Consider the following 16201-nt stretch of genomic DNA (forward strand, 5'->3'; position numbering starts at 1 on the left):
GATAAAAGGCCAACCTCTCTTGACTGCAGGACTCTGACTTCAACTTCTGTGAAACCTATGTGCTGTTAACAATTTTACTCAGGAATTAAAAACTTTTGAGTAGGCCATCTTCTCCTGGAGCTGCCAACAGCCTGCCAACATGCCCAGTGAGAGAAAGGGTGAAAATAAGGTCATGTGCTTGTGGCCCCAGGCCCCCAAAACATTACATCTGTAATAATAATGAGAGCTCAGCAGGAGCCTCTGGATGAGCCACGGAGTGATGCGCCCTGCTGTTTCTAAATAATTTCTCCAAAGTCTGATTAAACCTGAAACTGCTGTCAGACCATCAGCTGTTTGATTGGCCATAATGAAACGCTGTGGAAGCACATACGACTTGTTTGTCCAACACTCAGCTGTTTTAGAGTCAAAGTCATTCACTGCATTTGTTTTGGTGTGGCGCTATTCTTATTATGATTGGCTGTTTGTGTTGTCTGTCAAAACATGGCTGAAATGTGTTCTATCGACATTCTATCGACTACGTCTCATATTTTAATCAAGGAAAAGTTATTTTGCGATTGATATTATTAATATTTTATTGCCCAGCCCTAGTTGTATGACAATTTATTACAATAGATCATAATATCCGTGACTAAAGAGGAAAAAACTCCTGAAAAGGCAAAGGCTGTAACTATGCATTTATTCATAACACTGGGGTGTCAGTTTCACAGAATTTGACAACTCAGGTGAAACAACACAAAAAAAAGTGCACAGTCTTAGCATAGTGCCTATTACACAAACTGCCAGAAAGTACCGCATTGTGAAATTGCTGCAATGCTGCTGCAGGGCTGCCTGCTGCCCTAACTTCTGTATTTCCACAATTAAAAGCACATACTCCACTCATTTATGAAGCCCTGCAAGCCACTGTATTGTCAACAACAGTCCTGCAAGTATTTCACAATAAAAGCCTTGTGTTCAACTGATGGAATTCTTGGAACTGGGCTTTAATTTTTAAACAGAAACAGGAAAGGTTGAGTAAAACAGATTATGCATTTCATGTCTCTATGGGCCCAATGACACAGAAGCAACACTGATCATCTTGGTCATTTTATACACTACATTTGAGTGTTTTTGGCTTTATGCATCACTGAGCAACTTTCATAGGAAAGAACAGGGCCCTGAATGCTGAAGTCCATGAAAAACAAAATTGGAATTACTAAAATCAAATTCCATACTTTTTAATATTGTTCTGTTGTGTAGGAACTGTTTATAACAAACTATGTATGTATTAGTATCTGTTTACAGAAAATGTAAAATGTGTGTTATACTAACTCCCAGTCCTGTGGTGTGACGTCCTCCTGTCTGCCACACAAGGGCTGGTCACTGTGATTAGTCTGAGCACCACGCATTAAAATTATATATTATATGCTATATATAAATACATTTGTCACTTTTCCCTAGTGGTCTGATTGAGGCATAACATTTGTTGCTAGTGGCTTTTTAGAAATAAAATTGCTATGGGCCTGCAATCACACAGCATTTTTTTTGCTGTTTGTACTTTCTACTTTGTTCTACTGTTTCATATTCGCTTCAAATCAATACCGTCTGCAAGTCACTCCAAAAGATAAGCCAATATTTCCTGTTTTGGCTGCCTCACAATAAAAGCTATTAAATAACAAAAGAATGTGGGACTTTTATTGTGGATTATTTGTAGGAAATGAAACATCTGGTTTTACAGCCACTTAACTCAAGACAAGCACAACACATAATAGTCAGTGTGTGTGTGTGATTCATTCTAAAGCAGTAGCTTTACGTTCTATTTTTTATATTCAGCACTATTTAAAACAGACTTGAGGTTGTTTTTTATTGTTGTAAGAAGAGATTTTTAAGTCCAGCACTTTGACATAATGTATGTCATGATAATGTGGTCTGTTTACCCTGTCTGGACAGCAAGCACATCAGATGTACAGTACTTTCTCACTTGAGCATCTCAGAGTGCCATTATGCTTTTTTTTGAAAAGATAAGAATTGTGTGAGAGAACTGTGATCTCAATTCTTGGTAAAATTCTTGTGATTCACATTTTAGCAAGAATTGTGCAGTCCTATTCCCTACAAGGAGCTGGTGTATGCAGCTGTCAAGAGAAAATGCTGCATCCTGTGTCTTTTTTCAGAGTGCTCCACCTTTTTTGTGCAGCCGCTCTCAGCACCTCTGGTTGAAAATCTCTGAACTTTCAGAAAGGTGCTGATGATGTCACTGCTGCTCCTTTAGCTAAGTCCTCCACAAATTCCTAAAAAAGTTTTACAAATATAGCCTTAAAAAAAATGGATTCTCTCCACTAAACTGATAAGGGGCTTTAAATTTAAAATGGATACAGAAAGTGTTGAGTTTGAAATTACTGAGTGATGCAGTACATATAATAGGGGAAACAGGAGCGGATTAAAAATAAAAATAGAAACATTCCAAGGGAATGAAAAATAAAGGCCTGTGTTGGTTTCAAATGAAGCTGGTACCCTCTGTTGTTGTGGTAAGTAAATGCCCTGACACTATTTGTTGAGTTTATGGAATGTTTGTCTGTACAACTTCTCCATTGTGAAGAATTAAAACCAACAGATCCACACAGGATGCCATATCTACTGCTCTTCACTCAGTCCTCACTCACCTGAAGAATGAGAACAGCTACATCAGGATGCTGTTTGTTGACTTCAGCTCAGCATTCAACACTTTCCTCCCATAAGGCTGATTAGAAAACGTAACACTTTGGGCTTGATTACAACACTCTGCAACTGGATACTGGACTTCCTCACATGCAGACCCCATAGAATTTGTATTGGCAGCTTCTTTCCCTTGGCTGTGAGACTCGTCAACTACTCCTTTGACGTGAAAAGATGTAGCAGGATTTAGGGTAAACATTTATTTAATTTCTTCTTAACCCACATTTAGGAAAAATTACAATAAATGTAGCTTGTAATTAACTTTCTTTGCTAGCTCTTTGCTCAGTGCATCTGCTATTTGAAGCCAGCTTTTTTTCTTTTACTCTGTGCTGGTAAATTTAGTCCATGGAGAAATTATGAAAAATGCTGGGGTGTTTTTGCCATACAGTTGTCCATGGCAGCAGATTGCTCTGTGGTTCTTTTGGTCAAAGAGACAGCTGTGACAGAAAGAAAAAAAAATGAACATGCTAGACTTTCTGTCAGGATGTCGGGAGGAGTCCAAGGCTCCTGTGTCGGTTGTTGTCTACCATGATGCTACATGGGATAAAATGATTATCGGTTACAACTAGAGATGGATGATATTGGATTTTTGCTGATACATATCCAATATGCTGTTACACAACAACTCATTTGGCTGGTAACTGATTCCACTATCGATAAATCAGCTATTTCTCCACTTGACTCATCAGACCAGGCAACAATTTTCCAATGATCCATTGTCTAATTTTGGTGAGCCTCACTTTCCTATTCTTAGCTGACAGCAGAGGCACCCACTCTCTTCTGCTGCTGTGGTCTATCTGCTTCAAGGTTCCAAGTGTTGTGCATTCAGAAAAGCTATTCTGCATACCTCGGTTGTAACGAGTGGTTATTTGAGTTACTCTTGCCTTGCTATCATCAACAAGGCATTTGTTGATACCAGAGGGGTCATGATATTCTCTGTAAACCCTAGAGATGTAGCAGTTGCACAAATACTCAGACCAGCAGGCCCGGCACGAACAATATTTGTGTTTTATATATATGTATTTCTCTGCCAATGGACCAAGTTCCTACGAAAACTGCCTGTCCTTTTTGGTTATTACTGTTGTTAGTTGCCAGTGTAAAATGTGCACAGAACCAATATAAAAATGAATTGATATTCCCAACCTGTAAATAAATACTCTGCAATGCAACATGTACATAATTTTATTAATAATGTGTAGAAACACAGGACTGGTTTAATCTAGCAGTGTTTCTGTGTGTTCACCTGATACAGCCATCCCCTGACTCATGCTGTAGGCTGTCCCCGTGTTCCACATGTTCTCGGACGGGGAGGTGTAGTGTGAGCCAGGAGGGGGATTAGGGGTGGTGCCTGTATACCTGCACATACATACACACACGTTTAACAAGCGAGAGACAGACAGTGCTCCCTGTCTCACAGGTTTAATGGTGCAATCCACATCCAGCCGTGTTACTAGGATAAAGAGATCAACTCACCTGAAAAAGGGGTTCTTCAAGTCCAGGAGGTTGCTGGACTTTGATCCTGTCTGGTCCACCTGGGCAACAATACTGATGTCGTAGCTTTGTCTGTTGAGAAGGAGATCAGCAATGTATGATTTGACAATAGATACAAATCACAGAATATATTATAATTATGCTTATATTTTGTGTCATTTATATTTGATTTGTACTTTTTGTTTTCATCCATGTCAGAGGCTTTACCAGCAAGAGTCTGATTTGGTGATACAGTAGGGAGCCCTCTGACCTTAAAGGAGTAGTTTGGCTATTTGGGAAAGACACTTATTCTCTTTAATGTCAAGTATTAGATGAGGTGATAACCTACACAGTAAGTATAAGGCAGCAAACAGTCGCTAAGCTAAGCACAAAGCATGGAGACAGGAGGACACAGAAATCCACGGGGAACAAAATCCACCTCTAAAGCTCAGTAAGTAATACAACATATCTCACTTTTTAATATTTAAAAAAAATGACAAAGGAAAAATGACACAGGACAAAAAAATACTAAACATTTGGATTCTTGAAATGGAACCAAAGCAGAACAATGAAGTGTTTCCTGTGGAATGATGAATGAATGGCCTCATGTGTAGTGGGAAAGATCATCATTAGTCTATTATTAAATTCCTTATGAAGCTGACTGTATTACACAAAAACGCTGAGATTTTTAGGGAGGCTTTCAGTGTAGCACTGAATCCACACAGAACCTGGAGGGACTTCAATCCTATTAGCTACAGAGGGACTTCAATAAGGTAATGGCTACGATGTGTAATTAGGGTGCCTGCATTGCGTAGCAGTGCAAGGAACTTATTACTATTCGTTGCAACACATAGTACACACTAAATGCGTATACTAGTACCCCCAGACTGTCCCACAGTAGTCAGCCGTTGCTATCTGTTATTCGTCATATTCGTCTGTTATTCATCATACTTATTAGGGTGCCTGCACTGCATTAGTACACACTAAACGCGTATAGTAGTACTCCCAAACTGTCCCACTGTAGGGGCCACTTGAACTGCAGTCAGCCGTAGCTATGTGTTACACGTCATACTTATTATGGTGCCTGCACTGCGTAGCAGTGCAAGGAACCTATTACTATTCGTTGCGGCACATACCCGAAATACCTGAAAAGGTTGTGAGATGTTTGGATCTACTGTTTGTGAGTTACAAAGAGGCATGGCTTCACGACAAATTCAACTCAGGCAGTTTAGGAATAGAATGTCTTTGTGAGTCCAAAAATATCAAACAACATCATCCGCATACATAGTGATTTTATGCTGTTGATCATTTAAAAGGAGTCCTCTAATAGGAGTGTCTTGTCTAATGGTTGCAGCTAGGGGCTTCATAGATAGGGCAAATAATAATGGACTTAAGGGGCAACCCTGCCTGGTTTTCTTGTTCAATACCAAAATTATTGGACCTGAGCCCATTAGTAACTACAGCTGAAAGAGGTGAAGTATATAAGATCTGAATCCATTTCATAAATACTTCCCCCTGACCAAATTTGTGAAGTGTAGAGAATAGATAGTACCATTCCAGCCTATCAAAGCTTTCTCTGCATCGAGAGAAATTACCAAAGATTCTGGGCTGTACATTGAGGAGTGTTGAATTATGTAAAGTAGTCATCTTTCATTATGTGAAGAATATCTCCCAAGTATAAAACCAGTTTGATCATTAGCAATAACAGAGTGGACAACATGTTTTAAACGTGAAGCCAGGACCTTCACTAGCAACTTCAAGTCTAGATTAAAAACAGAGATACGCCTGTACGAAGAGCGCTTCTCAGGCGGTTTACCCTTTTTTAATACCAAGGAAATATTAGCCTCCATTAAATATGGAGGGAGAGTGCAAGCTTCAAACGAGAACTGCAGCATTTCAAATAGAGGGCTGACCAACGTTTTATAAAATTCTGCACTAAATCTGTCAGGGCCCAGGGCTTTATTGTTAGGCAGTAATTGGAAAAAATACTGTTAATTTCTTTATTATTATAGTTAAGTGTGCTGGTCGAATCTCTAAAATATGAAATATTCTGATTGTAAGTTCTGTTTCGAAAGGATAGCTAAATAGCGAATAGGTTTATTAGCTAATTGGTGCATCCTTTGTCTCATGAAAAACATTGATTTTTCAGCCTTCTTTGTTAGTAAAGTCTCTAAGGCGGTCTTATTCATTTGTATTTCATTTCTAAATTCCTCTGATGGAGATAAATTGTATTTAGCCTGGAGTTCATGAAGTTCTAGCTCAAGTTTCTTTTGCTCTGTTCAACTTTGTTTTTTTTAAGCCCAGCTGTATAAAATATAATCAGACCTCGAGTATAAGCTTTCATGGTATGCCACAGTGGACCAGGGGAGACATCTGGAGTCTTGTTTACTTTAAAAAATAGTTCAGATCTTCTTTTAGGAATTTTTTAAAATGAGGGATCATGATTCAGAAAGGTGCTGTATTTCCAAGGTACCAACTTTGAGACCCAAGATTCAAGTTACTTGAGTAACATTAACATTAAGTACATTACTAGACACATGAGCTGATATAATAATATTGCCAATACTACAGCTCTTAACGTTAGCTAGTGAGATTTTAGGGGTGTGAACAAGGTCGATTCGGCTGTTTGTTTTATGTGCCCCTGAGTGAAATGTAAATTCATTGACATTTGGATTCAAAAACCGCCAGGTATCAATTAGACAGAGTTCACAGATGGTATCTGAAACAGCTTTCGCCCTTTTTGACAGTGGGTTTTGCACTGGTGGAGATTTATCCATCACACAAGAAAAGTCGCAGTTAAAGTCACCTGCTATCACTGTGCTGTCACCAACCCAATCGCCAAATAGAGAGAAAACATGAGATATAAAATCTTATATTGTCTGCCCAAGACAGTTCCAAGACATGCTCAGTGGAAACCGAGATTACCATATACTTGCAACTTTTGCCTATTGAAGTTGTTAAACTCTGAAATATTTGCGTTTCTTATATATATATATATATATATATATATATATATATATATTATATATATATGTGTGTGTGTGTGTGTGTGTGTGTGTGTGTGTGTGTGTGTGTGTGTGTGTGTGTGTGTGTGTATACATATTTCTGTATGTATACATACAGAAATATGTATCTGTATGTTCTGGCTGTATTTTGTAAAAAGACTACTAAGAAATAAATATGTATTATATTATCATTATAACCTTAAAAAAAGTTTACAGTGGCCCAAGACATTGCACAGTACTGAATACCATCAGAATTAATGCTAAATGACTGCGTGATGTTGTAAAAGCCAATGAGTAATCATTGGTTAGTTACTTTAATTATCAGCTAATCATGACTGTTATTTTTGCCATCATCCTGCAGCCCTAACTGTGACCCACACAGTCACTTTAGTGTCCACTGGAGATGGCAGAGGAAGAGCACCCAGGTTTTACAGACTGCCTGAGACATGTCTCTCAGCTCTAACCAAAGTAGCGTTACACACCTTCTCCATGTTTGGGTTGGACTCATCTCATGTCCAGGGCTTTTCCCTGCAGTGCCAAAGTGTGTCGCTTTGTGCCTAACGCATATGAAAGTGATAGCAATGTGGAGAGTACTAGGACAAGAAAACAATTATAATACAATAATAATATCAATGCTCAGTTTTTTATCTTATTTACATTTTTTACAGCTAGATGGTGGCTTGATTGATTTCATTGATTGATTTAAGTCTTGTGACTTGTGACTTTCTCCGGTGTGGTTACCATAGTATTATTATCATTTTTATTTACAGTCGCTGTGGATCTCAGCCTGTATTTGTAGTAATGAAATAAGCGCCACCAGATGGCAGGAAGCTCATTGATTTGCCGCATGCAACCAGAGCACGTAAACTATGCAAGTCACTGAATTCTCTACAAGAAGTTTCTGCAAAATGTCAAAATATATGCCTTTTTAGAAAATGAAGGGATTCTCTCCACCAAAACAATAGGGGGTTTTTACTTTTAAATGGGTACAGGAAGTGTCGAGTTTGAAATGACGACGTGATGCATTCAATTTAAAAGGGCAAACAGGAGCAGGTTGAAAATAAAAATGGAAACACACAGAGGTAATGAGAGATAAAGGCCTGTGTCTAATGTAGTCTGTTTCAAATGAAGCTGGTATCTTCTGTGGTTGTGATAAAAGCCCAAACACTAGGTGTGAAATTTATGGTTTGTTTGTCTATCCAATCCTTCTCCACTGACATTTTTCTCTAGCTTGATGCTAATGGTACTACTCTGGGTTGTTGTAGTGCTGCAGCTTTTTTTCATGCCAGAATTTTTCTTATTTAATCAGTTGTGGTAAATGTTCAACATTCTGTTTCTCTCACTCTGTCTCTTGGGACTTGCTGCCAACAAAAACAATCTCAATCCACTGCAATCCAGCCGGGCCAATCAGCTGGGCTCTGTAACTAAATAATGTCATCAGCCAATTGGGGACTGCCTTATAGTGCATGATGTAGCATGCAGGCCGCTGCTTTCAGAGCAGTAATGGCAGCACACACAGCAACAAGTGCTAACTTTAGCATTAGCAGAGTAAACACAACGATAAATAAAGTTAAATCAGTGACAGAGTCAATAATAATTAATCAACAACAAGAGTAAGCACAAAGCGACTTTCTCTGAGGTAATTGGACCTGTTGGTGATGAAGAAGATGTTTCCCAGTACAAATCCAGTGTTTATAGTTGTTTGGCCACTGATGGAAGAGCAGGGTCACTGCCTTGCAGATCAGTGTTCACAAAGCTTCAGACAGACAACAAAGATGTTGCCAGCTGGTATTCAGCAGTCCAGAGGCAGCTGATTGCTGAATGAAAAATGGTGAAGTAACATTATACTGTCAACACCAGTGTATTATAAAAGCCTCATGGGGATTGTTGTCGACGAGTTACTGGTTACATACAAAGGGTAAACATATAGAAGTTGTATTTTTTAGACGTCACTATCTGACTGAAATCAAATTTGTGTCATAGAAGTTCAGACACTAGTGCTAACGTCAGGATTGGCTGAAGGAGTTTGTCTGTCAAAGCGAGTAACGCCCACTCATTGAAATCGTTTGGGATGGCAGAGAGTCCAGACTGAGACACAGAGAAACAAAATATTGAGCTCACATCATCATGATGGTCTCACCAGGCAAGTAAATTTAGTCCCTCAAGGAAATGTCAAAAAGACTGAGGTGTTGTTGCCAATTAGCTCTCTACAGCAGCAGATTGCTGTGTAGTCCTACTGGAAAAAGTAATGGCTGTGACAAAAAGAGTCGAGATGCTATGAAAAAAATCAATCAAAATAAAAAAGAAAAAAAAACAAACACGTCAGACATTCTGTCAGGATATTGTGAGGACTTCCATATGCAGCATCTGTGGTTTTCTACTATGACACTACACAAGATAAAACAATCTACTACGCACATGACACTCATTATCACTCACAATCCAAGCAGACATCTTAAGACAGCTGTGTCAGGCTGTAATCAGGCTGATATCATGTAGCCTGAACCTGGTATAAGACAGTAAGCCACAAACTCGAAACATCCTATAACTTGTCCATGCCTTGATCTTAACTACAGCTTTTGTATGTACCCATACCATCTACAAAAATAAATATGCTTTGAACATGAATGCACACGTTTGTCGCTATTGTTCTTTTATGCCCATGACTTCTTTATTTCCACTTTTTTTTATCATTAGTTAGATCTTTATTTTTAATTTTCTCTGCAATTTGCCCTTAATGTTCTGAATGACCAAAGACCATAATATGCAGCATTTGACTGTGGACCACCATGCTTAAGCCCAGAGTATTGAAGCAGCATACCTCTTATTGGCCACCAGCATGGCAGTGCCGGACAGCGTATCCCCAGCCTTGGTGAAGAGGGGAGACTGCAGCAGACAGCGTACCTGGTACCAGTGAGTGAGAGGCTCTGTGGGTGCTGTGGACAGCCACACTGTCATCCTGCAGAGCAGTTGTGAAAGGTCAAAACAACTTTGTGGGACAATAAACATCTTAAATAAAAAAGTTAAAAGTTTAAGTTTTCATCATCATCACAAGAACATACACCATCAACAAATTGCAACACTAACAGAAATGCATACATATTTTAAAGCTTTAAGGGTATGAATGTGTATGTAGTCATGAGTATGGGTGAGGTGTTCTTAGGCTTGTGCGTGAGTGTACTTGTTTATGTGAATATATTTAGATTTCCTCTATATTTTTTTAACGCTGCAATCTGGACTGCTCTAGTGAAATTTCATAATATAGCCTATAATGACAGTAAAGGCCTATCTATCTATCTATGAGTAAGAAAAAAACTATTTTATTCATTCATGTGTTATTCATGTCCAAAATTAATAATGGCAAAACACCAAATGTTGTAGATTTTTTGCTTGGTGAGTAAATCAGAAATCAGAAGGCTATTTCTCACACCGGCAGGTAAATGTTCTGTCCTCTGCTGTCTGTGTGTGTAGGGAGTTTGGTCTCCAGGGTGCAGGTTTTCCCACACATTCATTTATTGGTGGCGACCTACCACCATTAAAACATCTGTCATCACAAAGGTATTTTTTATTTTTGGAGCTTTAAAGTTCATAAGGAGCACTGCTGGGATATATATACCTTTAGTAATTTATAGCACCACACTGTCAGAATGCAGTCTGGGCACAGACAGAGCACTGGAACATAAGGCACATTTCCTTTTGCATCCATCTCTACCCCACAGTTTTGCAAATTAACATGTATTAAATTTCTTTATGAAACTGATGTAAACTGTCTCATGCTTAAATGGTACTTTGGCAGGAGTTTTAATGACATGCCAATGCGTGGGTTGTAATTCATGTTTTACTATTGAGAGAAATATTTTCTTTTTATAATAGATAAAATGTAATATACCTTTACATTAAAAATTCTGGTTTCAGTTTAGTTTATATAAAAATGGGACAGTGCAAATTAATAAATACACAGGGTTTAAAAATGCCAGAATTAGCCAGGAGACTATTTTACTCGGGCTCCTGCCCAAAACTGCTGCCATGTATTGGGCTTGGGCACACTCACTGTTGTGGCCAGAATCTGTTTGGGTTCAAATAGGGTCAGGCCTGATTTTTTGGGCCCGTTCTAAGCTCTAAAACATACCCAAATAATGCGACTAAAATCCGAAAGATACCGGCACATCCCTCATGTCCTGATTGGAAAATGCTAATTTTCTGAATATTTCAAAGGAACACCCACATCGAATCCAGAATATTGTCAACAAGGGAATATTGGTGTACATGTAACCATAGCCAGTGTTGTAAATCAGGTCCCCAGGTACCTTTCTGCTGATTGTGTGCCTGTTTTACTAAAGCATTATATAATGATACTAAAATCATACCCAATACAAATACATTTTGGCCACTATGTATATTCTTTGACATTTTAGAATTTATTTCATGTCTTAAATTGGTGTCTACATTAGCATTGTATCTATTAAAGCAGAGAGAGATAGGAAGTGCATGGCTAAAATGCGCATTTCAATGGTTTATTAATCACAAGTCATATCTTCACCGTAGTGTTATTGCATATAATCGATTTTTCTCATATTGTGCAGGTGGGGGTGGGCAATAAATGGAATGTACTGGATGCATCGCTCCTCCTGCTGTTCTCTGCCTCTCACAGACACACAAACAAAAAGAAGGGCTATTGCTGAGCTCCAGACCATGACTATTAAGTTGCATTTTGCGACTATGAAGCGCCACTAGGACTTGCAAATACTATTAATTCATAAACCGAAGAGCTATTTCCAGTTTACAGAGAATAAATCATCATGTTTAACTGTTCTGCAATCACAGCCTAAATCAATGAGTGGTAGCAGCAATAGTATGAGCAGGTGAGGTGTGTGTCTAACCGCAGAGCTCCGAATGCAACTATTTAGTCTCATTTAGCAACCACAGAGCACCAGTGTGACTTGGAAATATTTGAACTGGAAAGCTGTTAGTTTGTTTCCAGCTCACTGTGGATGAATCCTCATCCCGCCATTACAGTTTAACTTTCTGCTAACACTAATGTCAATGGGTCCTTCAAAATAAAAGCATTATGGATTCCATTTATTAATTTTAAAAATACTTTTTTTAAACTTTATACTTTACTTTTTTTATCAGTTTTTATGATACTTTATTATAACAGTAGTTGATGTAACTTGATTTTATGGCAGTGGCTACTTTATTTGTAATTATTTGTATGTCACTAGTTTTGTATTTTAGTAGTTCACAGAAGATAAGACGTTTCAAAATATTTATTATGTATTATGATATAGCTTCAAAAATATTGTGATATTATTTAAAAGCCATATTGCCACGCCTTATGTGCAGGCCAAAACCAAATGGAGGTATCTGTGAGTGGCCCTACTTACACAGATCCCATGAATGCCACGTCAAACCAGAAAGCCAGGCCGTGCACCAGGCCTGAGTGCATCATGTGGAACTTAAAGGGAATCTCTATCCTGGGAGCCAAAAGACAAACACATATTCATTACTCATAAAGTTATTATACCTTTTTACAGCAAGCAAGCACGCTCACATGCACGCATGCAGACACACAACCTGTAGAGATCCTCTTCTTTGGCCTCCAGGAAGTTGACTGTGTATTTGACTGACTTGGCCATCAGAATACGGATGTCAAATGTGTCCTGTGGAAGAAAGCACAACAACATAAATTTAAAAATATCCCGCAGCCAGTGTCGAGCTGTGTGCACATGTTCGAGTGCGCTGGAGAACATACCACAATTGGCTGGCGGAAATACTCGTCCACTGCTGCTCCTCGCAGGGCAGAGAGGTCCACACCGTGGAAGGAGGGCTGGTACCTGAGGGCCACATTTCACTTTATATCCCAATAAAAAGGTTGCAAGTAAAACTACATGTATTCATTGCACAATGTCAGAAGATGACAAAACATATTGGACCATTCAGGTTCAAGAGAGGACAAATTAACCCTTTATGTAATTTGATGCAAATTTAAAGGAAAGAATACACGCAAAATCTTCTCTTGTGTTAGGTGTAAAAACAAACAAACAAACAAGAAAAAAAAGAAAAAATGAAAAAATATTTCCCTTTCCATTAGAATCCATCTTAAGACAGAGCTCTTACCTCTGTGTAAAAAGTACAACATGGAACTGACTACTCTGAGCAGGAACAGTACAGAACCATTCAACCAACTAAAGACAACATTACTTACTAAAGCAGTTTAAATGTAACTTTGTGTTTTCTGTGTCAACATATGAAGCCAAATCTCCACAGGACTGAGATTATCAGGGGACCTCTAGCAATTTGTGGTAACTGCTGACATTGTTTGTGATCGTCTTAATCCCTTGTCAATCTGCCATATCCGTAATTTAGTCCTGTGTGAATCACCATGTCTGTGCTTTTTTATCCCCTTCGCGTTCGGTATCACGGTATAATGGTATACTAGGGTAACTAGAAATCCTTACAGTGTGATTTCAAATACTGTCAAAAATATACACTCTCTTCTTTCTATCAACTTCATACTGGAGAGGCTGTTTTGATAATGTTTTGCATGCAGTGGGCATCATGTGCCCTGGTCATTCTGTATGCGTGAGCACTGTGTGTTCACACTGGCAATGTTTGTTGTTGTGCTGCTGCTGCAGAGCTGCCTGCTGGTCTAACTACTGTAATTCCACAATTAAAAGCACATACTTCACTCATTTATGAAGCCATGCAGCTACTGCATTGTCAACACGAAGGTCCTGCAAATGTTTCATTGTAAAATGCCTTGTGTCAACTGAAGGGATTCTGTTGACAGAAACTCTGTCAGAGGACTTTAATTTTGAAATAGAAAAGGTTGAGTACAAGAGAAAAATCTGTATTCCCTTATTTACATGACAAATAAAGACACTGAAACTGTAGTAAGGTGATGTAGTGAATATTATTATTAAGAGACCACCTTTCACTGTCTATTTTGGCTGAAAAGGTCGTATGTAATTTACTCCGAGCCAAGATAGCCATGGTAGACATAGAAAAGTTAATCTCTTAAAAGGTCTAAAACTGTAACTGGCTGCAGGTTTGTGTGCTGAACTTTAGTCGTCTGTGGTTCTATTTATCTCTGATGCTCGTTTGAAAGCACTGCAGTTGACAAGGACTGCTTGATTCATGAACTTGAAATAAGGAATTATTTACATTTACACCTTTTTACTACAAAAACCTAAACACAGTGTGAGCTGGCTAAAGGGAGATCGCCACGAAGCTGAAAGTTTCTGGTGAGGTAAATGACCATCGTTAAAAACAAGCAAGGCTGACATTACTTGCTGTTGGTTATACTGTTTGTCCTTTTACAGTAAATATCACAATGTAAAACATATGTTTTCTGATTTAAAAAGTAACATGCATATATAATGGATTCAGTGTGGAGAGAGAGCTCTGGTGTTGCACAATCTTTGTGATAGTTAGACGCTTGCTTCCTATTGGGACACAGTGTCATTTTGTTCCCCATAGGACAGACTGTTGAATCGTGGAAAACCTTGTAAAAATTTGGCGTTTGGCTTAATACCAACCAATTTGAAAAATTGCACACCAGCCCAACCATACCCTCCATTCCCAGCCCGTTTCCCTTCTCACCAGAAGTTGGCCTTGGTGAACTGCTCCATGTAGAGCTGCTCATCTGTGAAGGGGGCCAGGTGGACATCACCAATAGTCGGGAACATTTTTCCTGGAACACACAAACACGGAAGGAGCCAGTCACAAAACAAGACTGCCAGACTGGCAGCAATTTACAAAACACAATGTCATTTGGATTTTTTAACTGAAACACTGACAGATACTCACAACTGCCTTACTATGTTCACCCAAGGTTCACAGATCTTCTATGACATCAAACTCAAGGTCTATTCAGGGCTTTCCAGGCCATATTCCCTCAGATTCAAAGACCCAATACAGCATGTTTTGAGACAGGGATGGAGGTGTTACAGTAATGGCAGACTGAGTGCTCGTTCAGCACAACAATAGATTGTCTAAGTTGAGCAATAGAGAGAGAATATCTATTCTTGCACAAAATGAATCATGTCTATTTTCAAAAACTTTCAAGGTCTTGACCCCCCCCCCCTTAAATTCACAAACCTTCATGGATTTCAAGGCACAGTGGGTACCTTGTTAACCAATGAAATGCTATCTGAAACACTCATGCAGCCTTTCAGCCTCCATCCCAGGCCCTTCTCCTAGGCTCACAGCTCCTCACCGTTGGGTTTGAGGAACTTCTTGGCATGTAGGTAACTCTCCAGCATGCGCTCATTGAACAACATGTAGCCCATCGGTTCTGAGATGATAATGTCAACCTGCTCAGGCAGCGTCACCTCCTCCACCTTCCCCGGGATGACAACCACACGCTCCCCGAGACGGTTACTGTTCACCAGCACCTGGAAGGCAAAGCACACCTTTATTCCAGGACTAGAAATCCTGCCTTGGATTGGGCAGAATGGAGTGGTCACTGAAAACACATCAGAGTTAGAGAGCTGATGTTTGAGTGTGTGTGAGTACCTCTGCGTGCTGTGCCATGGTGCTGGCCTCCACAGCATAGACCTTTCTGGCTCCAGCTTGAGCAGCAAAGAAAGAGAGGATCCCCGAGCCACAGCCAACATCCAGCACCACCTTAACATAAAAGAAGCAAGTAAACAGTGACTGACAGAATAAACACACCAGGACATGAGTCCTTAAATAACTGAGCAATCAGTGAGCTCCACAGAGGTTTAGACACTGTTGCCAAAATCTGATGAGCTTTCTGTTCTTGGCTTGTTTCCAGTGATAATGGTGACACATTTGGATTTCAGACAGAGGTATACCGAGGCAGCTCCCCATTTCGTGCAGCTTCTGAGCTTGCACTGACACAGGACATACACAAAATATACACAGTCAACTTTGTCTCTGTCAACTGTCAGATTTTACCAACTGTCTCTAGCTAAATAAACTAATGTTAGAGCTGGTTGAAAACGCAGCCTATATCTCCAGTTCACTTATTAGTTAGTTGGTTCAATGTCAACAGAAAAACTGTCAAATATGTT

General features: G+C 39.2%; 1 protein-coding gene across 1 annotated transcript in view; it reads right to left on the reverse strand.

Annotated features, from left to right (window-relative positions):
• carm1 (coactivator-associated arginine methyltransferase 1) overlaps positions 1-16201 on the reverse strand; it is a 55307-nt gene that overhangs the window by 6486 nt on the left and 32620 nt on the right. Inside the window, exons 5-13 of the mRNA XM_042504478.1 lie at positions 15681-15791; positions 15382-15559; positions 14766-14856; positions 12916-12997; positions 12738-12823; positions 12548-12637; positions 9985-10122; positions 4162-4251; positions 3932-4044 (exon numbers count right to left, since the gene is read on the reverse strand). Of these exons, the coding sequence (XP_042360412.1) occupies positions 3932-4044; positions 4162-4251; positions 9985-10122; positions 12548-12637; positions 12738-12823; positions 12916-12997; positions 14766-14856; positions 15382-15559; positions 15681-15791 (979 nt within the window). The remainder of the gene's footprint in view (positions 1-3931; positions 4045-4161; positions 4252-9984; positions 10123-12547; positions 12638-12737; positions 12824-12915; positions 12998-14765; positions 14857-15381; positions 15560-15680; positions 15792-16201) is intronic.

Source organism: Plectropomus leopardus, chromosome 17 (genome assembly GCF_008729295.1).
Source record: "Plectropomus leopardus isolate mb chromosome 17, YSFRI_Pleo_2.0, whole genome shotgun sequence".
Taxonomy (NCBI): Eukaryota; Metazoa; Chordata; class Actinopteri; order Perciformes; family Serranidae; genus Plectropomus; species Plectropomus leopardus.